Source organism: Pempheris klunzingeri, chromosome 3 (assembly GCF_042242105.1).
Source record: "Pempheris klunzingeri isolate RE-2024b chromosome 3, fPemKlu1.hap1, whole genome shotgun sequence".
Classification (NCBI taxonomy): domain Eukaryota; kingdom Metazoa; phylum Chordata; class Actinopteri; order Acropomatiformes; family Pempheridae; genus Pempheris; species Pempheris klunzingeri.
In genome coordinates, this window is record NC_092014.1 from 25,436,838 (window position 1) to 25,463,800 (window position 26,963).

Genomic DNA, 26,963 nt, shown 5'->3' on the forward strand with positions numbered 1-26,963 from the left:
TACATTCTGTAGAAATCAAGACTTTGTAGACATTATGTTATAAGACAAACACTTGCTTTGAATCTAATACACCATTCAGCAGAATGTACTAATATTGAAATTCTTGCCTAACTTGGGTTGATCTTGTAGGACAAGATGAATGCCATACGTGCAGTCAGCCTCTTCTGTTTAGACTGTCTCTCTTGCTCGTCTGGTCTGGTTTGTATCTGTTGCTATGGGAAACATCAGAGACACAGATACATGATATGTGTTGTTGATGTGTAGTTCTTTGGGTGAGCAGAAGCTGTTTCCTTTTATTCTTAAAGGCATGGACTTGAAGTTGAAGTGGGATGGTGCACCTGCCCAAGCAGAAAATAAGGATCAGTCATTTATCTTGGGGGGCCTCTCATCTTTACTGTACTGTGCATATTACAGGCACTTATGTAAGATGTTTTCCATCCTTGTGTGCATACACTGGTTTCCATTCCTTTACATACTTAAATAAATGCAGACATGATGGTAACTGTGTTGCACTAGATGTCCTGATGCACAGCTTACTACATTACTAACATACTAACTGTGTGACAGAGAATGCATGATTTGTTGTAAAAAGATAAAAGCTTGCAAAAAGAAATTAAAGCCATTCAACTGAATATACTGACTGTTTCAATGTTTGAAGACAGGAGCTTCCAGCTCATTCTCACTAATATGAAAGGCTGCTTTGGGACGCTTTCCAAAAATACTTTTTTTTTTTCCTAGAGGGGAGATGTGTGGCATCGGTGTGTTTCTCTCCTCTCAGGGAGGAAGTCCTGACCCTGGCCTGAACACTTGGATGTCAGTTCTCAAATGACCAGGGTGGGTGACATGTCAGACCAGCTGCTGAGGAACAGTTAAAGAGATACAGGGGCATCACTGGGACAGAAGAAGGCTGTAGAAATGAAAAAAAGGGTTTTTCAGATAAGACGATAAGATGATAAGAGAGGAGTATGGAGTAAATGCAGAAAACTAGAGAAAAGTAGACTGGTTAAGAGAGAATATCTTAATGCGGTGTGACATTTATTTTTCAGGGAAACTATCTGCAGTGAGTTACCAATTAGCTGGGGAGCTGCCATAACTGAGAGCAACACTATCCTGTGCTCTGAAAAATGAGATCCTCCTTCTAATTAGAGGCGCCTGTCAATTGCATCCTCCTGCTATAAATAGAGTAAGAGGGGCATAAGAGTACCACAATCCTTTTCCTCCACTGAACTGTTTGTTTTAACAAACAGATCAACATCACTTTTTATGAAAAAAGTTTTTCATGAACACACTTTTTCATGAAGTTTTTCCTCTTATTGTTTCACAGTGAACAATGCCAGACAACAGTGAGGTCTCTGGTTTGGCAAAGCCAACGGGGAGAGCCCAGTATCCACCCACCACACTACAGTACCGGCACAGTACCAGGCTCAGACTTGTCCATGAAATTTCCAGCCCTGAACAGATTCATGCAGATGATGCATGGTGAAGCCACTCAACACAGTTGGTTGTTCAGCCCCAAGCTCAAATGTCGTCTAAGTGGCAAACTGTTGGACCAGAAGTGATAAAAGGAAACTTGGTCATGTGAGAGCATTTACTCTTACGCAGTCTGTATTAATAGTTAGGCTTGGCCATCATTCATGGTGCTGGTGGGGGTGATACATGAATTTACATACCCGAGGTTACTGTGATCTGAACATGATGGTTTTCTGTCTCTTAATCCAAACTCCTCTCTTCTCAGCAGCTGCGGTTTAATGTGCTGCTAGGGATTAATTTTTAGGATCAAAGGAGGAATAAATTCAATTGGATGGTCATAGCACTAACTCGTCGTCCTGTTGGCTTAACTAGCATGTTTTTGACCGGCAGTGGACCCTCTTGACTGCTGCAAACCCATGTGGACTGATTAAATAAAGAGAGGAAAACAAGGACTAAATCTTGTGATTAGATTTTGAGTAATGCAGTGGTTATAGTTAAAACATGGACATAAAATGTGACAGCACAGCCTCTGTGCTCCCTGGTCCTACAGAAGTCCCACTGACAGGAAAAAAGACGTAATGCAGACATGAAAAGATAATTCCTTAGAAATACATTCGTTTGAAAATTGTACTCAGGGACACAAAAAATGAAAAATTAATAGATTCATAGATTAATAGAGACACAAATTAATAGATTAAATCTTATTTTACTAACTTCAGTGAGAGCGGGTTGGCAGAGAGGGAGAGACCACAGTGCTATGAGCCTGTGCAGCATGCATGACAGTGAATTACAAATAAAATATACTTCGATAATGTTATACTTGCCTTTTCCCTGATGGTCTGGCTCTGAATAAGTAGGTGGGTGAAGCCTAGCAGGCAGTTATTCCCTAACCACTAGCCACGTAAAGTTTCACTTTCAGTTTTACATGATACTCGATCCCCTGGAAGAAAATCATGTGCTTGAGAAAGGCCTACCGCTAAAACAAACATTCTTCAAGTTGCTTGCTTGCTTCACAAACCGGGGGAAATAAGCTATAGAGACCTATTTGCATCAGTCTTTAAACCTTTCTGATTTCAGCTGTACAGTCGGGCATTTTAAAATGGAGATTGATTAGTTTCAAAGCCAATGAACAGAGGAGAAAGCAACACTTAAAGAAAGAGAAGTGGAGGTACGAGCTAAAGACAGGGAAGAAAAAAGCAAAAAGACAGTAGTGAGAGAGCGCAGCATGCTCAATAATATGAAGGTGCTCAAAAGGGGCGTAATGCCAGGAAAAAGGTACTTGAAGGATTAAGCACCCCTCCAGTCAGGCCAAAATCTCTTGTCAGCAGTAAGCCTGAGCCTTCAAGGGCAGAAGAGAAGTTTGGGTTACTGAGGAGTGCAGGTTACTGTAAGCACAGACCAAAAGGATACATCTAAGTAAAGAAAAATAAAGGGGCTGAATAAAGGTGCCCCAGATGGTGTGGGTGGCCCAGTGAAAAGAAGGGCTGACAGGGCATTGTCCCCATACCAAGCTCTGAGTCAGGGACAGTCACAGATGAAACTGTTTTACATCCAGTAGTAAGCTGTGGAGGATGCAGTGGAAGCTTTGCCAGCAGAGCTTCCAGCCGTACAGTTACTCTTTAACTCTAAATTCTCTACTGTGACGTTAGCTGCATGTGCTCTGCAGCAGAGAATGTGGAGTGGATTGCCAAAAAACCAAGTACCTCAACTTAAATCCCTCAGACGACCACACAGAAGAGCCCACACGCAGCACACCAGAAGAAGTTCACCAGCCCAGAGTTTGTGGGGGAATGTGTGCCCTGTTGTACGACCTCACCATCTGCCCAGAGCCAATCCAAGAGGTACAGGAGACCCACTGCCATGTGAAATGTGAAATGTGAAATGTGAAATATTTGATCAGATCCAGTCATTCTACTGCTGTCCCTGTACCTCCTTAAATCAAGTAGGGATCCTCACTGAGACCTCACTGAGAAGATAATGAGGAATATATTACTTATCGCCAAAGGTGGTGCCAAATGAAACTGCCAGTGACCTGACATTGACCTGACTACTGGTGGTTCCTAAAGTCCTCTAAAGTAGTGATGGAGCCAGAGCTTTCAGCTATCAGGCTCCTCTCCTGTGGAATCTCCTTCCAGTTTGGGTTCGGGGGGCAGACACCCTCTCTACATTTAAGAGTAGGCTAAAAACCTTCCTTTGTGATAAAGCCTATAGTTTAGGGCTGGCTCAGGCCTTAGACCAGCCCCTAGTTATGCTGCTATAGGCCTGCTGGGGGACTCCCATGATGCACTGGGCTCCTCTCGCCTCCTCTTCCTCTCCATCCTGATGCTTCATGTCTCTTTAATGTCTGTTACTAACTTGGTATCTTCCCCGGAGCCTTTCTGTGCTTTTCTCATCTCTCTGGTTCCTGTGGATCCTGGTCCTGGTTCTCCTGCTGTGGTTCTCTGGTTCCTGTGGATCCTGGTCCTGGTCCTCCTGCTGTGGTTCTCAGGTTCCTGTGGATCCTGGTCCTGGTTTTCCTGCTGTGGTTCTCAGGTTCCCGTGGATCCTGGTCCCGGTTCTCCTGCTGTGGTTCTCAGGTTCCTGTGGATCCTGGTCCCGGTTCTCCTGCTGTGGTTCTCTGGTTCCTGTGGATCCTGGTCCCGGTTCTCCTGCTGTGGTTCTCTGGTTCCTGTGGATCCTGGTCCCGGTCCTCCTGCTGTGGTTCTCAGGTTCCTGTGGATCCTGGTCCCGGTTCTCCTGCTGTGGTTCTCTAGTTCCTGTGGATCCTGGTCCCGGTTCTCCTGCTGTGGTTCTCTGGTTCCTGTGGATCCTGGTCCCGGTTCTCCTGCTGTGGTTCTCTGGTTCCTGTGGATCCTGGTCCCGGTTCTCCTGCTGTGGTTCTCAGGTTCCTGTGGATCCTGGTCCCGGTTCTCCTGCTGTGGTTCTCTGGTTCCTGTGGATCCTGGTCCCGGTTCTCCTGCTGTGGTTCTCTGGTTCCTGTGGATCCTGGTCCTGGTTCGCCTGCTGTGGTTCTCTGGCTTCATGAATCACTGCTGCTGATCGTCAGCCACTCGTCATGTTTTTCAATGTTAATTTATCAGTCACATTCCTACTGTCAGTGCTATAGTTGCTAGTTAGTATATTGGTTGCTGTTGCTGTTCTCTCTCTCTCTCTCTGTCCAACCTCCTCCCAACATGAGAGTTCTTCCTGCCACGATGCTGCTCATGTGGGGATTCTTGAATCCTTAATGTTGAATTCCTGAATTGTTGGGTGTCTCTCTAATTAAAGAGTTTGGTCTAGACCTGCTCTTTATGTAAAGCGTCTTGAGATAACACTGTTATGAACTGGCACAATATAAATAAAGATTGATTGATGATTAAAGGTGTGCCTTGGGCTGGATGGCTTCATAGTGAGCAACACCAGCTCTGACATGTTGCACACTGCCTGCCATACACTGGTAATCCAGTTTATATTTGGACTGCCACAACAAAATTCAATTCTCAAAATAGAAATTAAAAATTCAAGACCTCCAGGAGCTGTTACTCTCTGGGGTTTCCAGTGAAAAGGCAGTTGAAGTCCAGGCGTGGGACGAATGTCCATGCTAGTTGTAAAAAAGAAGTTAGAATGTATGGAAGTCTGTGGCTGTGTCTTCGTCAAATTGAGTATGGAGTGTATTTCAGATGCGCAGCATGTGGATTTTGTGTAGGTGAGAAATTCCCAGATGTTTACTAGATTAGCAAGAATTTCTAATCACTTATCATACTCAACTGCCCCAAAATGCATTGTATCTCTTCAGACTGTCCAAGGGAGACGGTTCTAGTACCACAGTGTGGCTGCTGAGGGGCAGGGCTGGATAAAATAATTAAGAATGATGGCAAGGAGTGATGTACGTCTAAATCATCCACCACTACACACCACGATGAATTATTTTCTCCAATTTAGAGAATGAATTATTTGATCCTTTTAAATTATGTTGAGCATCCTGAGCTTTCTAGATGATTTCTTAATTATTTCTTGTATGTCTGTGTTTTCTATAACAATTTAATGTTAGAAAGCAGAGAGGCTGGTTTCAATAATTTTAAATGTTTCCATGCGTGCCATAATGTCACTGCAGCAAATATTGTGGGACATATAAGCAGAAAAACTATACACTGTAGTTATAAATTTGACAGGACAAAGGAAACTTTCCTGGGGAAACACAAATACATTTTTAGCTTCTGAAATAAATGTTTTAAACGGCTCTGATGGATTTCAGGATTTATCCAGAGGACGCAGTTTTACTCCAAACAACCTCACTGTATGAACCTGGGCTGTGTGTGTGAACTTTTGGATTTTCTTATTACCGATGTGTTTTTTTCAACCACTGCAACCCATCCACCAATGATCAGAATGTTCATTTCTAGGACCCTGCCCTCTCGGTTGGCAGATATAACTGCAATCTGTGCATCACTATTGTTGAGTGAACATGAAGCAGGAGCTACTCTGCAGGGAAGATGTATTGCTGGAGCATTCTTTAGTCTGGACAGTCTGCATGAATATTACAGCCAGAATGTGTATCCCCAGCTGTACATTTTAGTCTGTTAACAGACAGGCAGCCATCTCACGGAAAATGTGCAGAACGATAGAGTCCAAAGAATATGAACTATTACAAATATAGCATAATAATACTATTACAACACTTTGGTTTGTTACGAATTAGTGTCAAAGAGGCTTCGTTAACAGGATGATGAAGTGACCCCCTGACTTTGAGTTAGTTTTAAGAGAATAGAGGATATGGAGCAAGGACGATTATCACTAATAAACTGAACTAAGGGGCCCAGTTTTCCACCACATACAGTTTAAAGCGTACTAAGTACTTTTAGTATCATTGTTTTATTGTTTTTATTTGTCCAGCCCTTATATTCCATTTTGACTATCTATGTGCCCTGAACAGCTTGCCTACCATTAACCAATAAAGTTCTCAAAAAAAAGTTATATGTACAACTTGGGAAAACTCAACAGTTCAGGGAAACTTTTCTTTTTGCATGAGCCACTAAGATGATTCAGACATCGAAGAAAGCCATTTGGTTTCAGCCTTTATTCTGACAGAACATCACCCCATGGGGATTTACATTATTCGATTACAAAGTAGGACCTTGCCAAGTGGCAAGAGAGACAGGCTTCACAAAAGTTCAGTATACAAACAACACAGTAAATGACAATCAACATGCATAATAGTATAAAACCAAATACATATTAGGGGAAAATACAATATAGAACTCACTACTTATTTCTATTATGACTAACACCTGTCCAGTACTTTCATAGATGATGTTTGCCAGACCCAACATAGATAATTAAAACATTTCACCTCAAAAAATAACAAAATGCGCAGATGACAAGTTACTCCATTATTAAGGCACTGCCATCCTTTACTCTACTGTGGATGACTGGCTGAGGACGGCTGGTCTTCCATCAGGTCAAGTGTGGAGACATTATTAGGCGGGAGTGTTCGTTCTACATGGCTATGACTTTCACTCCTCAATATGTAGCATGTTATTCTTGTGATATGTGTACAACACACGTGTGTTCAGAATCACTGCTCACACAAATGAACACTGATTTAAAACACATGTGAAGGTGAAGTGTGAAGTTAATGTTCTGCAAAATTGAAGGTGAATTTATTCGACTTTAAATGTTGCTAACTTGAGAAATTACATATTCATTTTCCTCCTAAAACTCACAATGCATAGCGATCAACTTTGATAAAAAATATAGTGTAAATATACAAATCATGATTAGACTGTACAGTACAAGAGTATAATACAGGTAGAAATCACAATCACTCATATAAAAAGATGGATGCATCGTGTCCTGCATGCGTCCTGTTTGTTCTGTGCGATCAGTCTTTGGAAAAATGACATTCATACAGTATTGCTTTAGGTAAAAGTCAGAATCATAGGTTAACGGTTTGTATACTTAAAGCCAACATTACCAGTTCATGAGGTATTTAAACAGTGACTAAAGTATACGCCCAATTTACACTGAGCAGCCATTAACCGCTGACAGTGAGTGAAACCAGTTTCCAGTGATATTAAAGGCAACAGCATGGTAGAGGAAGGTTTTCTAACCACTCAATAGCAGGAATCTCCTTGTACAACAAACCACGATGTAGGCTCAGTACAACAAAACATATATCAAAAACACAATGGGTCCTTGAAAGAGTCTGTTCCAAGTAGATCTAATCCTTAGAGTAAAATTTGGACTGTTGTTAAATTCAATTGTCAATTTCTCAGAATCTTAGCTGCAAACTTTATCACCATCTCAGAGGAAAACATAATCCTACGGTAAACTACAGCTTTGCAGACAGTATTTAACAGAAATAAACCCATACAGGACAGAGTTGCTGATAAAATGAAAGGCACATGTGTCACACCAATGGATGGAGAAGCAAATAGAGGAGGAGGAAAACAAAGGATTTTTCACTTTCGTACAGCTACAGAAAACTGCTATCATATGGGCGTAAACTGTAGCTAAGTTGAATGGGCTTACAATAACTACAGCATGCTTGGAGACCAAAGCTCTGCAGTTTTGTCTCTCCCTGCTGTCATTCACGACCAAACAGGTCATTTAAATAGTCGTTACAACAAAACTAGTGAGTGTTTAAAAAGCCTGAAATAGTGTCGCTTCCATACCAAGTGTTTTTGGTTGCTGCTTGATTTTCAACTTTCTTGCACAACAAAACCACAAGCATTTAAACTAAACTCAGAACAGTTGGACTGGGTGGACCGAAGCTGGGGTGTTTCAAATTTTATCACTGGGCGATAAAGAAAAATAGTCTTAAACTTGCTGGTTGGCTAAGAGATGGAGGTAAAAGTTGCTCTGTTTCTGTGTTACAAAAACTGGGAGTGTGGACTGTTACAAAATCGAAATGTATAATAAAACACGGCTTTCAGTTTGCTGATCACAGCAGTCTGCCATTTAAAATAAAATCACAATTGCATATTAGTAATGATTGTGTATGCAAGTCATATTTTAGCGGTTAAAACTGATCTAATTTTAACTAGTAAGAAGAATTACCATTGTCTTATAGCAGAACTATAGCAGCTGCTAAGAGAAATGAAGATATCAGATCACAGTCCAATAACCTGTTAAATAATACGATAATTTGGGTTCCTGTCATGCTGCACAGCTACAAATCACGTTAAATAGCTGGGTGTGCTCACAGCACAGACCAGCATCATGAGACACCCTCAGCAAAAGATGAAGAAGATGGCTAAACGGTTCCATCAACATTCTGTTGAACTGATTGATCCTTTGCTATGAAATCTGTTTCTTGTGCAAGTGTCTTTTTCTCGTCATGGTGGTCTTTAAGAACTGAATTCATTCTGTCTAAAAGGGATCTCAAGACGGCATTTCAGTTTGTCAAGTCAGCTCTTCATTTAGGAGAATTTAATGACTAAGAAGTATATAGTAAGTTGTATTATTGTGAGTGTTTAACTTAAAATCCTGCTTTGTTTTTTCAAAGGGAAATTAATTCAATTCAGCAGCTGAATTTGCCCACAGGTTCTTTGTGTGGACTGTTTCCCCGTCAGTAATGTATGATCATATATTTATTCTGGGCTGATATGGTGTAAACATTTTTCATAATAACCCAGCCGGGGAGCCTATTTTACTGTGTTCTCTGTGGAAGACAATGAGGTGAGGTGAAGTAAGGTGCCAGAGAGCTCTGATCACACCCTGCTAAAGTAAATGTCATTGCCCCAAATTCACTGTGATACTGCACAGAATTTGTACATACATTATGTCCAGCCTCTGCCGTTGTTCCCCCTCTGTGAACTCCTTCTAAGCAGACAAACAAAAATGTCCACCTCCAGCCAGTGCCCATCTTCTATCCCTCTTTGGAAGCCTCCTCAGCAGCTGGTGGTGTCCAGGAGCTGCTTGGCGGAGGCGTCCTCGTTATCAGAGTTGGTCCTCTTGTCGTCGGCGGCGCCGGCTGTGGGTTTCTGCTTGCGTTTGATCTTGAACACATCCCACCTCTCAGATAGCAGACCTTTGTTGAAAATGATGGACGCCAGCCAGGAGAAGAGCAGAATGGATACGAGTGAAATGACCATGATGGCTGTACGGAAGGGGAAGTACTGGACTAGCTTTCCCTCAGCATCCAGCCGGCAGCCGGGGAATTGGATGGCAGGTGGGAGGCCAATGAGGGGCTCTCCGCTAAGGATCCTCATGATGATTCCCATCAAGTAGCCCACGGTGGCTCCGTAGCCATTGGACACCTTGAAGAAGAGGATGCAGACCAGCTGAGGGAACATGATGGTGTAGGACATGTCCACGCCCACGAGCCAGAAGACCAGGACGCTGCTGTCCAGGAAGGTGAGGGCAGTGCCAGCCAGACCCACCACCACTACTGAGATACGGATCACCCACTGCATCTCACGGTCTGACGCCTGAAGGGTGGAGAGTATGACAATAAAGACTTTACACCTTGCTATACAATGTAAGGATCAAAGGGGCTCCTTGGCAAAAAGGCCCTCTAACAAAGACATAGTACCCATAAGTTCTACAAGATCAGTGAACCATGAAACATTCCTTTGCGGTGAAAGATGAAACAGACCATTGTGATAAGAGAGCATCATAGACATGACTCAGTCTGAAGCAGTGGGCATGTTGGACAGTATGTACAGTGTGGTAAAGTCAATAGGGACTTTGTTGCTGCCTCCAGCTTATGTTGTCAGAGACCAGTATAGTGATCCCACACAACACACTATGATAATGGTCACTAGAGGAATTCGACTTTAAGTGGACTACAACTGTAAATGATTAAAATCATAAATGAGACATTGCATACATGTCACCAAGGGACAAATTTAGTGTGGCCCTTTCATACATGTCCAAACTCTCACCTGCTTCCTGATGATGTTCTTGTAGATATTTGAGGAAAACAATGAGGCAGAAGACAGAAGAGCCGAATCCATGGAGGACATGACAGCAGCAGCTACAGCTCCAATGCCAATAACAGAGATGTAAGGGGGTGTGAGGAACTGCAGGGCGATGGGGAGGATGGAGCCTGCCTGATCGCGCTCATATGGGGTGGGCAGTCCATAGTTGGTTGAGTTCCAGTCTGGGTGGAAGGACAGATGAATATTTAGATTAAGACCAAGGTAATCTTTGAAAGAACGAGTTCGGGAATAATTGAATCAAGCAAGAAGCAGGTTAAATCTGAAAAAGAAGTTAATGATAATAAGATATGTATACATTCTGAATGTTTCAAATGCAGAACCCTGAACCCAATGCAGGCAGTGAGCTAAGGATAACAAAGAACAGAAGAATTTTCCTGAGCTGTAAGTTGGGAGTGTGTACCTGTAGATGCAGCCACTGCCCCGATCAGAACTGAGGGGATACCCAGTACCAGGCAGAAGGCTGAAGAGGCGAAGCAAGTGACTTGAGCCTGGGTGTAAGACGAGGCAGACAGGATTCTTTGGTAGAACGCCTGGTAGGCCAAACCGCCCAGAGCCTGACACAAACACACAGTTCAAATATGATGACAGGAATCTGTTTGTACAGCAACACAGGACAAGGGGACACAATCCTCCCATGACTCTGCTCTTGTTATGCTTGGCTGTTTGCTCATCTAATGAAACAAGCCCTTTCATTTCAACTGCTGGGTTCAATCTAATTTAAATGCTATGATGGTAGGAGTTGTGTAAATACTGTACAGAAGACAACATGCAATGTCTGTCTGTATAATCACCCCTCATGCTCCACTCACCAGCAGCATGAAGTCGTCAAACCACTTGCCAGCCTCATTCAGCTCCACCGTGCCGACCCAGGGAGCCTGGAAGGTCTGGTTGTAAGCCGTCAGTGAGATGTCCACAGAGTGGGGGTTGGTCAACAGGAAAGGAACACACACCCACTGCATACACAAACACAAGGACACAGCTAATATGATTATGGGCCCAGTGGGGTTTTCAGTTAGTCGCTGGAAGTTAAGAAAGTGGAGCTTTAACTCCAATTCTAGTTTCAGAGTAGTATGCAGCATGTTTATGTCATAATGATTAGCTTACAATGTTCTCATTGATCCAATTCTGATTATATGATAATTCTATCAGTGTTTTGAAAAAGATAATCTTACCATGAAGTGCATTTGATAGCTGTTGTGAAACTTTTCAATCATATCACATGATCATCCATTCCATGGAATTTTAATTACATTTTGTTGTTTTAATTCAAATCTAAAACTTAATCTCCTAAGGACTCAGAAAAAAAACAGGAAATTTGAACAGCTACAATTCAACTCAGAAAACTGCTGTAGAGAAGATCATGTGACATGGTCAAAAGCTCCAGAGCAGCCATTAAAAATGGCCCTTCTGTGGAGATTATTTTGTCATTATTTTGTCATTATTTTGTCATCAGTACTGCTGATAATGTGTACCAGCAGTTAGCGCGCTTCCGCAAACCACATCACAGAGCTTCTATATCCACAGAGTTCACAACTTGGATGGAAGCCATTTTGAACACAGAGTAGTAAAACTATAAATAGGCTTCAAAGATATCAAATAAGCTAATGAAATCGGTACGTGATTTAATTTAGCAGGTGGTTTACTCAGCCATAGTTGAACTATCGGATACCTCTGCTGGACTCTAGTGAACTTTGACCTCCTCTGCATTCTTTCGTCCACTTCTACTGTATAGTTGAGGGAGTAATCTGATAGGACACATGAATGATTTGAATCATTCAGCAGAAGAACAGAGCACTGCAGGAATGAGTCCTAAAATCCAGAGATGGAAGTCAGTGGATTTTTTTGAATGGGGTTTTCATTAGTTTTGGCTTGATGCCTGAAATAAGGTCTAAGATTAAAACAAGCTTGTAGAGATTTAGTTCGACAACAAAGTACGGTAAATGCGGTAAATACCCCACTCTTAGATTATATATGAATATGCTCTCAGCTCCGGGCAAAGTAAAAGTGCTCCCAACGAACATCTTACATAGGGGCCCCCTGTTGTCTGGTGACATTGAAGTGGTGAAGACTGTGGTGTCTTTCGTTTATAGCTTAATGTTAGCTTTGTACTTCTGGCAATTGCATTTACGCTTCAAAAATGATAAAAGTAGTGTTCATTTGTGAAAAGTCTGCTGAACACAAAGTGTCAGTATTTTGTTTGAGATCTTATAATTCAAAGAATGCGATGCCAACATCCAGGTGGGCCAACAAAATGCATGATCCCTGCAGCGCTCTAGAGCAGGAGCTCTGACAGTTCTGACCTGTTCAAAATGGCTGCTGTGTGAGCAGGCCAACTAGTGTTACGCACCAGACTGACAAAGATGAGGATGAGTTGGATGACATCTGTGTAGGCCACAGAGTAGAGTCCACCCAGCAGGGTGTAGATTATGGCCACCACTGAGGAGATGATGATGGAGTAGACGTACGACAGGTCCAGGATCACACTCATAGTTCCACCTGGAACAACACAGCAGAGCGGTGAGCACTACAGTACTGACAGAGACTTACAGCAAGTCGTCTAATGTACAGACATTGGCTGCTACAGATACATGCAACTGCTTACTGTGATAGTTTATGTTCTCAGTTTCTTTTACTTTTTAAATATGTTCTCTCTCATACAGACACACACATATACATGCATCCACTATGATGTACTAATACTTAAGATGTACTGAGGCAATGACATTGTCTTGTTATACTGTTCATATGTCTTAATGCAGTATTTACACTTTGACAAACAAATGACACTTTTACCAACATATGAAAACATTACATTTGTAGTCATTTAAGTCAATAATTAAATCTTAAGCATGGGTAACTTTGGTTTAAACCTTTAAAAAGCATCCAAGAGCTTATATACAACAAGCCAACATAAGGGATAATGATAAAATTATAACAAACAGAGCTGTACGGAAACACGTAACAGAAGCAGCCTATTGATTGTGACTCCAGAATCTTCCTTTTTCACCCTCTTTTAATACTGATAATTCTTAAAGTAAATGAAAAGTCAAGAAGGTAAAGAGAAGTGTCTTCAAGTAGTGAAAGAAATGTGTATAAGCTGAAAAACTATTCATGAGTAAATGTAAAGTGAATAAAAAAAATAAAAAAAGACATCTTGTTACTCAAACAAGGCAAGCAAAACGTCACTACCTTCACCGTCTCTTCTGCCACATTGCCAGGGTCCCCCCAGCCGCAGCCTGCAGCCACACCACAACAATGCCCTTAAACAGAAAAGTGTCAGATCGGCACCATCGATCGCCACTCACCACCCTGCTGACCCCTCACCCCCTTACCTACCCCGCCACCCCTGAACCACCCTGTCTCAGCTTTCTGTCTGACCCATTAGCTTTGTATCATCTTACATTCTGTACTTTCAGTTTGAGCCCTTGACCCATGTGTGTGACAATTTTGAAATCTGATTTGCAACTTCAAATACTTTTTGACACGCTTTTCTCTAGCTATCTAGTTATCTATCATGTTTTCTAAAGTAGGTTTTGTATCATTTTTAACACACAGACTAACCCTTCGCAAAGACTAAGAAGATAGCAGATACTACAGTTATTGCAACCGGTTCACACTTGGCACAAAAAGGCACATAAAATACAGGTGGGAATACAGATTAGACGTGGCCACTGGTGTCACTTTTCTGTGCAGCTTTGCCATGTTTTCAGGAGTTCTGTAGTTTCTATGAAATTAAATGTTACAAAGGAAACAAATTCTGAGCACAAATGGTCAGTTGAGGTGCATTCTAATGCCATGTGTGAACTAAAATCCATCTCGACCACATCTAGACCTGATCTGGGTAGAAAAATCCAGGTTGCACACTTTGTCCTGTAGCTTCTCTCAGGGTGAGCATGACACAACATAATCACTGCACTGTGTTGGTCTGTGTTCCAGACATAGCAGCAGAGCTCTGATTTGTTCTGTGCTGAGCTGTGCTGTTCTCCTCTGTGCTAAATTTAGGGATGGGAAAGGTGGAATGAGATTCAGGGTCTCTGGGACTTAATGGGCAGCGCCAGGGATGGACAGAGGGAGAGAGCTGCCTAAATACCCCTGTGTTGTTTTTAGATCCCTGTCCCACTTTCAGAACTCATGTATGTGTGTGCGTGCACAAACACATACACACACACAAACACACACTTTGCAACCTTTCTGTCCTGTCCCCGATTCCTTCCCGGCAGAAACTGTTGTTGCTAAACAGCTGACTGACAGCAATTAAAAAGTTAATTCCTTTTTGGCACTGAACCACTACACACACACACACACACACACACAGACACACACACACACGCACACACAACATGAAACTCAGTTTATACTACACGTACACACATTAACAGTCTCCCAGCAACGCCAACCCCCCACCCCTTCCTCCCAGGGGTCAAATGCGCAGCGCACTATTTGAGTGTCAAGTGTCTTTGTGTGTGTGTATGTGTGCGTTATGCCAAGCGCACATCAGGGATGTTTTTATAACTGTCCCAGAAACAACGACAGGAGGTTTTACTGAGAAGTGAGGGGTCCCCCGACTCTATATTGGTTTAATAGGTTTAAACAAAAACCTCCCAGGAGCATTCCTGTCTCCCTACCAGTCCTTTTGTGGAGCGTCAGCACAGCACGCAGTGCAACCTCGGTGACTCAAACACCGTCAATGGATTTCACTGTTTCCCTTCAAGATTGTCTTTCTAGACACAGAAATTACATTATACTGCAAGATGTAACATGTAACTATCCACAATGGAAAAAGTCTCTAATGACACAGCATTTTGGTTTGATCACCTTTCACAATCAACAGGCTGCTCGATGTTTAACCCCCTTTTTCAAATCACACTGGAAAAGAAAACAGCGTTAAAAACACACAAGTGAACATTATGTGCACACACACACTCACACACACTCACACTTGCAAAGCACATGCACACTTGCATCCACTGTCAAAGCGCGTAGAGACGCACACACACACACGCACGCACGCACACACACACACACACACACACACACACACACACACAATTCAATCAATCACTTACAAATTACAGAAACAACAGTATAATAGTGCCAAATGCAGCTTATGTAGAAATAACAGTACCATTACATAAACAACGCTAATTCTGTCACTAGGAGCCACTTTAGTGCTTTAATGAGTCATCTTGTTATCCGTTTCCATACACACAATAATCCACATAAATAATAATCACGATCCACTGCAGAATTTCTTTTTAGTGATGGACCCTCATTGTGCTGATGATGCTAAGGGTCGACAATTTTTATTTCATTTATTTCATGAAGGCAACAAAGACAAACATCTACAGTATCTGGGTGTAAAATGTGTGTGTGGCTTGTAATCGATGCCTTTCTACATAGCTTGGTATTGCACTTTAAGTACCTGTATTTTTGCATGGATGCATGGATCATTTTGCACTGTTACATTTCCTTTGAAGTTAATTGACCATCGGTTAAGCCAACCTGTTTCTTGGCAAATCTCAGTTTGACAGATTTTATCAGCTGTAGCTATCTAGCCAATGACTAATCCATACATCAAGCAAATATATTGCTGTCTGGGATAGCATGGGCTGAGTGCAACCTCAAATCCAATAAAGAGCTGAACAGAGCTGCTAGTGTTGCCCTAAAGTCTGACAGGGCCGTAAACTAGGCTTCTTTCTAAGGTTACCTGTGACCTCACATACTCTGAGGTAGGTCAGCTAATACAGCAACTAATCCGTTTCTAAAGTAGAAAGTATGGGAGTTAGCTGGACATGCTAATGACTGCGACATATGCTGGAGTGCACAGTACACTTTCTTTACATTTTTAGTTGTGTTTTTATTTTGTGGAAAGGCAACAAAGACACTTTATAGACCAAGCAGTTCTCTTACAATAAAACAAGGTCCTCAAAACTCCTTAGAGACGGAGTGTATCTATGGCTACAGCCTCACAGATGCTGTTTGGACATTGTTTGTAGAACATCAGAGTTTGATTAATTATGTTTGGGAAGCTATGAAATATAGGTAAGCTATAAATTTCCCCTATGTGGGACGAATAAAGGTTTAGCTTATCTTATTAGACAATTGCCATTCAGAGGGGAATAGCAAACAGTCAACTGTCTTTGACTTCTTTGGTCAAATGTCACCTGTGCTGTGTATTTAGTGTTTTTGTGACTTCACATAGACTTCCTGTTATGTAACTGCTGATCGAGAAAACTAAAGCAGCTAAATATAGCGTCTGACCAAAATAACAAACGCCTGACAATAAAAAGTAATCCAATATAATGGCTCAGTCATAAATAGTTGGTCAAAATAGTTTTGACTGTGTTATAAAGCTGTAGTTTGACGATTCTCTTGTGTTGTCAGGTGTTCATTTTATTTCTTTTCACCTGCCTTCATACAGTAATCCACACTTTTGACAGGATCAAGTTGGTACAAAAAAGGATCAACAATCAACACCCAGCTGTTTTTCTCCTCTAGTGTTTGTGGACATTATGTACTCAGATCTGTGGGTGCCTGCATGATTGTGCAAGTATGTATTTGCACACATTATAGTGCCAGACAGTTTTACAGTGTGAAGTAACTTACCCAGGCTGACGAGTGTGCGTGCTACCCACAGGACATCGGCCACCAGTGCGGGAAAGATCAGCGCACTGCTCAGAACATTCCCATACTTCTGTTGGAAGGGGTCCATCATTGTCACATACTTGTTCTCTCTCATGGGCTTAGCAAAGAAAAAGCCACCTGCAGCAGGAGGGAAGGGATTAGCATAAAATCAGAAGCTCTTTCTGGAAATAATGAAGCTATCACCTTCATTTTCATCATTTAAAGACCCCAGTGAGAGGGAAAGGAAGAAGAAGAGGAAGAGAGAGAGCGGGAGAGTGACAGAATAAGTGCTTGTGAACAATAAGAAGAACAAGTGTTCCTTTCAGATAACACAATAAACACCTTCAGCTGAACTCATGGGTCTACTTGACCAACAATGGACAAAAACAGAACAGGGAATGTTATATTTCCTGATCAGGGACTTTGGAGTTTCCAGTTCCCATTACTCTCACACCATGCAGGCCATTGTGACACAGAGTGCTTAAGATTTCAACTGCTGCAAATGTTTACAGACTGAGTTTGTCAGTTTGATGTATTCAGGAGTGAGCAAGTCTCTGGTGAACCCATCCCTTTGCACCTGTTGCTTCAAGTTACAATCCTGAACTGATTTCACATGGTCCTATTTTTAACCTGAGCGATGCTTTTATTGGTGCATGGAGTCAGATGGGGGTTGGGGATATGGGAGCTACGTTACTTGTCAACAACACTTATAAAGATAATTTTAATATTGTACTTAACAGTGTCAAAGCTTTGGAAAACAGAGATTTAATAGTTTTCCAGAATTGATCAGTGTTCTCAAATTCTGAAAATATTGATCCTATTGATGCTTGTGTTTGTTGTTAAAATACAAATACAGCAAACTTCTGAGCTGGATGTCATTATCTCACATGACTTTCATTAGCTATTGAGTGTAAAATAAGGGATGCATTGAATCTGAAATTCCAAACCAGAATCCTGTCCTCACAAACTTTAAAACTTTACAGAAAAAAATAAAAGACTGTATTCAAGTGAGTTTTTCCAGTTTGGGGTGTTACAGCTTGGAGGTCAGTGGTGCTACTCACCTAAGAAGAAGGTCAGGACGTAAGGCACAGGCATGAGAGCCCATACTGCACCTAGTGTTGGGTTGTATGTTGCCTCAGCTATACCAAGGATGAAGCCTCCGCCAACCCATGTAGCTGCAAAGACACATACACACTTTAAAAGGGAGAAACATGACACATACTCGACACTCGCTTGTGCATTCTCTGACTTCTTGCACACACCACCACTAGTTATCAGTTATCACTTGTAATTATTTTCCACTAACAAACTATTCAAATGTCATGAATGCATCAGGAAGACGAGAACAATCCACTGGTGTCAAAACCGAACCTCCCGTTTCCTTTACCAGTGAGAGTGAAGATGCCAACTAGCAAGTTGATGTTGCGTCCGGCGAGTAGGGTTATCTCCATGCCATCTCCTGAGCACTTCTTCTCCTCCTTCTTGGAGCGCATTGATGCCCAGATGCCCGTTCCCAAGATCAACAGGTAGAAGGCTGCCATTACAATCAGACCAGGCACATTGAGAGCCATTCTCAACTACTTCTGTGCGTGTTTCCTGTTGACAGACAAAATAAAAGTAACATGAAGATTTCAGTTGCTACGAGCAGGAAAATGAAATAATGCAGATGCTGTTTGCAATGGTTGTTTGAATCACAATGCACAAAACAAAAATCACGTGAGACGTTCTCTCATTTACTTTGAAAGACTGCAGGGCAAAGGGGGCGGGGGAGGCAAGTTTGCACAATTTCAAATATCATCTAAGTTTATTGTAACAAACAAAAAGGTACATTCATCATGTGCAGAAAGCTATTAAGAGCAAATGATAAATAATAATGAATAGAAAACAGCAGCATGTATTCAAATCAATGAACAGAGGGGGGTGAGTGAGGCGGAAAAGGAACTCTATACGTCTTCTTAAAGAAAGGTGAATAAAGAAAAAGGTTGCAGTGGAAACAAAGAAGAGGAGCAACAGCAGCATCTCGGATGACCTGGCTCTGCTTGCTTGGCAGACGGGGACATAGGGTGAGGAGGAGAGCTGGAGTGGGCGAGGAAGAACAAAGGAGGCAAGGGTGTGAGGGATGGAAGGATGAACAGACAGAGAGGCGAAAGGGGTCTCACCATAATACTTGGCAGCACTGACAAAGATGGTGGACAGATGTTGTCCCCCGTCTTCAGTGGTTGGGCGGCCCGAGTTTCGACCCCAAACATTGGGAAGTGAACACAACTCAGAGCCACGTTAGTGTGTACACGTGTGTGTGTGTGTGTGTCTGTGTATGTGTGCTTAATGTAACTGCATTGGACAGACTGTTTTCTAAAAAAAGGACTAAAAGTTAAGAAGAGTCTATAAAGAAAGCGTTAATCTGGTTGGCACCCACATCTCTGCACATTAACTAATGGTGACCACACTATCAGCTGTTTTAATAGTACAGGAAAACTGAGGGCAAGTTTTCAATCTGAAATATCACAGTAAGACAGTTTCTTACAGAAAAAGTTCTTTATTATAGACAAAAATCCATTTATAATAAACAAAGCCATCATGGTCATGGTGGAAAACAAAACACAGCCCCTGCCCAATGCAGTGAAAAACACATTAGACATAGACAAAAAGCTTTGGCTCGAATCATAAAAACTTGAGGAAGAAAGAATGCATGTATATTCCCTTGGGAGAGGAAAAAAAGGAAATGTTTGTCAAAGGAATGGAGTGAAAGTACGGGTAGGAAGCAAGTGTGTTTGTGTGTGTGTGTTTCTGCGAGGGCACGTAAGGAATGGGTGAGGGGCTGGGGGGCGAGGAGGGGCTGGCCTGTCTGTGCCAAAATCAACAAAAGCCTGAAAAGCTCACTCCCGTGGCCCAAGTGTCGTTTTGTGTTCTGTACATGTGTTTGGTATTTAAAGGCTGCAGGAGAGTGCACAGACACTGCAGAAGTGAAACTCCATCTTTATGCTAGATTAAAGCTCCGATATTTTCTGTTGCAAGCCCTATGGGCTCAAAGAAAACCAAGAACTGCACTCTGTTAAACGCCATAGCGGTATATGAAGAATGCTGGGTGAAAAAAAAAGATGCAGTCTTCATTTCGAGAAGCCTCTTTATGAAAGCTTTACTCCACCGGAAGGATCTGACTGCTGAACATACGAGCTGCAGGACAGGACAAGATTTTATGTGCTAGAAACACACATTATATTATATGTAGTTAGGGTTAATGTGACACATTCTCATAAACCTGCACATTGGATTCTCAATGGAAGTACTTACAACCCTTTCAAAACACACAAAAGAAGCCTGATACTTCACCAATGCCAAGTCAGCCAACTACCAGTGGGAACATGTGAGCAAACAATCCACAGAAAAGGTCTTCACTACACTGCATGATACACAACTGGTAGTACAGCTAGTTTTTTTGGAATTAGCCATCCCTAGAATCCCTAGTATTAACCACGGCAAGAACAATTCATGTTTGGAACTATTCCAAGGACTTGTAAAGTTTTTAATGGGCCTTTATGGAACTGTAGGGGTGGCAGAGCTCCCTGTAGGCTGCTGGTATTTTACGCCCTCTTGTAAAACAAAGGAACATTCGAGAGGGAATGGTAAAGGACACCATGTCCCAATCCCATGAAGCTCTGCGACATCTGCGACTGAGATGTTTGCCCTTTAGTAACCCGTAGAGTCTGAATTTATGGACAACACACATCACTCTTAATTGATATATGATATTTTCTTGGTTCCTCACAGCAGTCAATCGATCTTTTAGCCATTTGAAGACAGAGGAACTCCAGCACATGGTAATAGATACACAGCCCTGACATACTGTAAGCTGTTCTGGCTAACAGTCACTTGATTTCACATCCCACTACCCTTTTAGCTTTTGGTTTTTATTTTTTCCCCATTTATTATCTGAAAATAGCTTGTACCTTGCTTATATCTTCACTAGCTAGTTGCTAGCAAGGTAGTGCATAACTGGCTCACTGTTTTGGCTAAAAACAGCATTCTGTTGATGAAGTTAATGAACCATAGAGATAATGGGCTGCAAAACAAAACTATGAGCGAAAAGAGATAGAAATACTCTGTAGGACTGAGTTTGTTGTTGAGAGTGACCCATCTGACATTAACACTACATATGTTGTCATTTAATACACTGGTTAGAGAAACACAAATATAAAGTCAACTCTTTACCTCCTTCTTTAGCTTGCTGTACTGTATGCTCAGTTCTCTTCAGCTAGGCATGATTTTCACAGCCCAGACTACATACTGGGCCCCCTCTCCTCTTTGTTCTGCAAAATATCCTGCACACTGTTACAGAGGAACGCCAGGAGTACCTCTATAGGGATATCCACGCCTACTGACCTATTTTTGAGCAAAAGATGTGATTAAATTGATGTCCATAAGGGCCTGACCAGTGATTGTTGATCATCTGCCTTTCCTCAGTGAGGCTGAATGTGCTCAAATTACTAACCTCTGGTCCAAAAACACAGGGAAAATGCATTATTTCAGAAACTGATTCAGTCACACTTCATTTAGCCTGCCATGCACTAAATGCTCCATATTTTTTACATTTCTTGAATTCAGTACAAGTTGAATTTCTTTTATTGGTATCCTTTTCTTGAAACCACATCAAGAAAAGCTTTGAAGAGGATGCCTAAACAACATTTTGCTCATGTGTGATGCAGGCAAGTTCCAACCTGGCAACAAAACTCACTGCAGAAGAAGTATAGAAGGAGCCAGTAAAACCAGATGGGTCCTTCTCTTAAAGCCACCCCAAACAAGTTTGATAATGACATCAAATAAATAATTATCAAACAGCATCCCATCGCCCTTGCCGTCATGTCTTGTCTTGCCTTACCGCAAAAGAATAAAAGATCTGTTGATAAGATTTTTATCTACAATGTTGTGACAATACATCTCTCTTTTCTCTCTACATCTTAATGACAGAAGTCTTTGGTTTGTGATGATTCTGTGAAATAAGTGCTCTGCTATTAGCTAGACTAGGCGATTCCCAGTGTCCTCAGTATAGAAACAATGTAACTTCTGCAATAGGTAACTACTACATTTCTACACCTCATGAGAAATCTGTAAAGCTTCATTTCCTGAAGCGTCTTTAAAGTTTCAAACTTTATAGTTGAAAGCCAAATGTGTCAATCTTAACTCATCTCTTTAGCCTGAACTATGAGTCATCTGAGAACACTCAACTTTAATCTCCTGACACTAAATTTGCCTCACACGTCCAGCCAAAATGATCATCTCTCCAGCGTGCACACACACAAACAGACTTTCAAAGAAATGAAATTTCTCTGAATCACTGAATGCACACAAAGTAACTTCAATAACCCCTTTTACTTATATATATGTGTGTGTGTGTGTGTGTGTGTGTGTATATGCATATATATATATATATATAGATATATATATAGATAGATAGATAGATATATATAGATAGACAGATAGATATAGACACACACATTTCTGTCAAAGGCACTGTGGTCTGGTCTGGTAATTTTCCATAACTCTGCCAACACTGAAGGCACACTAACAGATGAACAGATAGCACGCACAAGGGTAGGGCTCGACATTTCTGTATGTATCTACATATCTGTTTATCATTTGCTTCTTGTGCTACCTTTATAAGTCAGCAGTGCAATCATTTTCACATTAGTTTTCATTTCTTGAGAAAATAAAGACTGGTCAATATTAATGTTTGGATATAGAAAATAATATCTCCCTTTCTTCTTTTGTAGAATAGGCTGAAAAACCTGGCTGGAAAAACCTGCACACCACAAACAAGAAAAACCTGAAGTCCCCAGAGTCACGCTAAAGACATACTTGGAGACAACACAACAACATTAACCTTAACGCCTTAATATTTTTCTTTTCTTTTGTGATGGGTTCTGTCAAATGGCAGTAGAAGTCATATTTAATTGATAATTGAAAATGTAGCCTCTTGTATTAAAAGACGGGCTCAGGCTCCCCTCAAGACTGCCAGTCATGGTCAAATAGAGAAAACTAAACAAACCTACACTCTTACTTTACTTTTGATAACTGGATCATTAGGTGTAGGTGCAGAGTCAGTCATTCAAAGCAGAGGGAAGTTTAAAAAAAAGAAAGAATCACCCAATATATTTAGCGTATTCATTTGATTATTCTAGTCAGTTAAATTGCTAACATACAGCGCTATACAGCGTACGAAGCATCAGGCAGCAGACAGACTTGCTGCCTGAAAACAAATTTCTGTTTAGATTTCAGTGCCATTTTGGAAATGTTCTAAGCCAGTTGTGCACATTTACAAGTTTAATTGCATCTGAGCTGTATTTTGTTCACCCTTAGGGATGATCTGCACTTTCTGGTCAAATCACTTCTTCATCTAATTCAGCCAGAAGTAATTGTTGCTAAACCAGCAAAATGACTTGCTTTAAGATAGTGAGGAACTTATTTGACTGTCAAATGCCTGAAGTTTAAAGGGGTGGTCCCACAGCACAACAAGGTCTGAGTAAATCAGTAGATATCAGTAGATAAGATTCAGGAGAAGGAGTGACTGATGGTGACCTGTGGCTGTTTCCAGCAAAGACTGATCAGGTACTGGTCTGATTGCCTCTGTGATGGGACATGAGCACTCTCTCTCTATAAATATTCAATGAGGTATACTCTTTCATACAGGTGCAGAAGTGTGTCTTGGCAAAGGTGCAGCTACAACGCTCTGTCTACGAATACCCACCCCCTCCCCTTCTCATCTCCCTGCCTCTCAGTACTTTTCCGCTCAAACAGACTCGGACTCCTCTGACTGTATGCTTGCCGCCTATCTCTTCTCCATCTCCACCCCCTGCAAGTTGGAGAATTTACAGACATTATCTGCTATTAGTGAGAAGCCCTAAACTGACCTGGTGTCTTTCACTACAGGTCTATATGTGTCTGTGCACATGCACATTCACACACGTTGTGAAAATAATGGAAGACTTCAGGTTAATGAGCAACAGCTCTCTCAGAGTGAGAGAGTAAGAAAGAAAGAGAACCAAGATCACGAAACTAGAATTGGCTGCTCCTCTTCTTCTCCTTTTTTTTCTTCAGTCATAATACGGACAATATGACTTTTATGCCCTGCAACACTTCAGAGATTAGTCCTCTTGAAACAATCCAGCTTTGATTTACAAGGTTCTGGGAAACTGTCCTTCGAGGCTTAACAAGCATGACAACAACCAACTCTGACAAGAACTGAGGGCTAAGAGGAGACAATCAATGTAAACATCAAATCAATTCATGCTTCTGCTCTGTGGCTTTTAAAAGGCACTGAACTAACAAGAGCATGAAGTACTGTCTGACATATTGGCTGTGAAAGCTGACTTCTGGAAAGATTCCCCCACAGACTAAAGTTTCTCTCACAGGATTAAAAGCAGGACAAAATGTTACATGTTGCTGGATAAGTTCAGTAGACGTGATCAGATCGTGATTTGTGCTTTAAAAAGGTCACAAGTGGATTAGAAACTCAGAGGAGCACCTTGAAAAGGATGATAAAGACCTTCACTATCGCTTTCTCTCATAGGACACAGAGGCGTTAGAGGTCGGGGATAGGGTTAGAGAGGCGGGCACCAAAAGGGTCTGTTCAAGATATGTGCTGTAAATGTTGACAGCTGACGAATTAAAGCTGATCTCGTCAGTTTAAGGAGGGAGCTATTATTCTGCCTCACTGTCAGAGTAAAAGTGGCTCAGACAGAATTGGGGGTCATTTTTGTTCTGCCTTTGCGCTGGAAGCAGATGTAGTAACAGAGCTGCATTGGCGTCTGTGTAAAAATAGTGAGCGATGGGACACCACAAGATGCTGCTGTGCTACACGTCATGTCTCTACTGCTTCCAGAGAGCGGGTACGCTGTCTATACATCACACTGTAGAGTAGTTTTAAGTTAGTTGACTCAAGATGCTGTGATGAGTGGCTGTCTTGGTGAGACTGGTTGGGTGAGCCCTCAGGGATGATGACTCTGACCAAGAGGTACGGAAACAATTTGAAATAATGCTGTTCAGCAGCATTCACACTGATAATGCAGGCTGGGAGAGGGACATACAGAGTGACAGGGGTGAAGTCAGATCAGAAGAGTTTCTATTCCATGTGGTGAGGACTGTCAGGAAATACCACCATGAAAAAACAAGGGGGGTGGGGGGATTGGTACTTCTAGTTTATGGTACTTAATGCTTCTACGCCTCTATAGCTCAGAGGCCAGTACTGTACATTTTACTCCGCTACATTTGATACATTCAGTTACTAGATACTGTGCAAATTAGAAAATATTATCAATAAAATATGATATATTCTTATGGATTAAGCTCCCAAGCTTTATACAAAGTAGTTAAAATGAACCCCTCCCTTAGCAGCTACAACATTAAACTGACACATTAATTATAATCCAAGTATATAATTCATGTTATTCTGAAATGAGCCATTCTGCACAATGACTTTAGCATATTGTGATACCAATAGTGATGTACATACAAAAACCAAAAACCTTGCTGGGACATATTCAACATAGTCGCAGTCACAAACATACACACATACAAACACATGCACAGCAGTCAGACCGTTGTCTCAGTTTCTGCTACTATTCTCAGAACAAGTGCAGCGGAAAATTACAGCTTATCAGAACCATTGATAGACAGAATACAGAAAACAAAGATAGGCAGTTATGGTTACAGAGGACAAACCACAGGAACCAGTTCTGTAGCAATGCCCCTCAGGGCTATTTCTAGGACAGGCATGCACTCTCACTTAGTGCGTCCCAACTTGAAAAGGCTTAAGTAGCTCTCTCAAAGGAAAAACACACACACCACTGTACCTTTAAGCAAACACATGTATGCAAAGTTAAAGATGTACAAACAATAAATAACAGGGCAGAGAAAACAAGTGAGCACAGGAGAAGTCATTGAGCATATTCAGGGAATACATACCTAAGGTTAACAGTACGTGTCAGTTCAGTTCTTAGTGATGATGTGAAGAGGGAACAGAGGCTACTCTCACAGGACAGAGAACAGGCCAGCTGATAAAGTCAGTCGAGGAGGAGAAAGACTCATACGACACTCATCCACAGGGTTGGGGAGTGAACGAGACTGCTGAGAGATGGAGGGCAACCCAAAGGAATGCTCTTCGATCTTCTACTAAAAAAAAAACAGCCAAAAAATCTATTTGAAAACTGTTTTGTTTTAACGAAGAGCCCTGTAGTGAAGAGTGAGAGCAGTCAGAGTTGATTCAAAACTCATAGAGCAGGCTCAATGAGGAAGGATGGAACTCTCTAGAATCAGCACTCAGCCGTCCCCTGGTTTTAAAGCTCACAGGGTGGGAGGGGTTGTAAGGATATAAAGAAGAGGGAAGCTGCCACTGCTCCCACCTGATTGGTGGCTGCAACAGTGCTCCTGTCTGCAGCCAATTAGCTGTGTTCAGAATGAGGGGCAGATCCGGTCCCTGTTTAGCTTTGGTCCACATGAGGATGGCTTTGACTGCAGGGCGGCACTGGCACCTTCAGCTGCTCGTGATCAGCAGCTCTTTAACAGCTCCCCCTTTCTCTGTTCGACTCTGCCTCTCTCTGACAAAAGCATCTCTCACTCTTTTCTCTTATCTCTCTTTTTAATTTCCCTGCCCACTGTCGTTGGCTTGTGTCTTTTTTTTTTGCTGCTCCTCTCATCAAAACTCTCTCTTTCCAAATAAGAAATGACCCAGTACACCTCTCTATCTCTCACCTCCCTGCTGTGTTTCACAGTGACTGTACAGCCAACTGACGGATGCCACCAGGATCCCTGCACGCCAGCAATACGTGTAGAAAAACATCTACCTCTTCAGGCTGCCCTGTTTTTTTCCCGTCAGTTTTATTAGTGTGCTCATGTGTGAGCGTGGGCGCGCACAACTGCCTCCTTGCCCAGTACTTCCACAAAGCTTTCCTT

The 26,963-nt window shown here is 41.9% G+C and overlaps 2 protein-coding genes across 3 annotated transcripts in view; one reads left to right on the plus strand and one right to left on the minus strand.

The window, feature by feature from the left end:
- The window catches only part of exosc9 (exosome component 9), a 360,435-nt gene that overhangs the window by 9,182 nt on the left and 324,290 nt on the right, over window positions 1-26,963 (plus strand). The gene's annotated exons all lie outside the window — the stretch shown is intronic.
- LOC139199488 (high affinity choline transporter 1-like) lies at window positions 6,512-26,327 on the minus strand. Of its 2 annotated transcripts, XM_070828567.1 has the most exons (9): window positions 25,977-26,327; window positions 18,406-18,614; window positions 18,080-18,193; window positions 17,001-17,156; window positions 12,742-12,890; window positions 11,204-11,347; window positions 10,795-10,948; window positions 10,338-10,555; window positions 6,512-9,881 (listed from the first exon to the last, which is right to left on the minus strand). In XM_070828567.1, exons 2-9 carry the CDS (start codon window positions 18,587-18,589, stop codon window positions 9,342-9,344), a joined length of 1,659 nt encoding a protein of 552 aa, XP_070684668.1. In that variant the 5' UTR covers window positions 18,590-18,614; window positions 25,977-26,327; the 3' UTR covers window positions 6,512-9,341. The 2 variants fall into 2 exon arrangements, with proteins under 2 accessions (XP_070684668.1, XP_070684667.1); XM_070828566.1 differs by lacking the exon at window positions 25,977-26,327 and having other exon boundaries at window positions 18,406-20,131.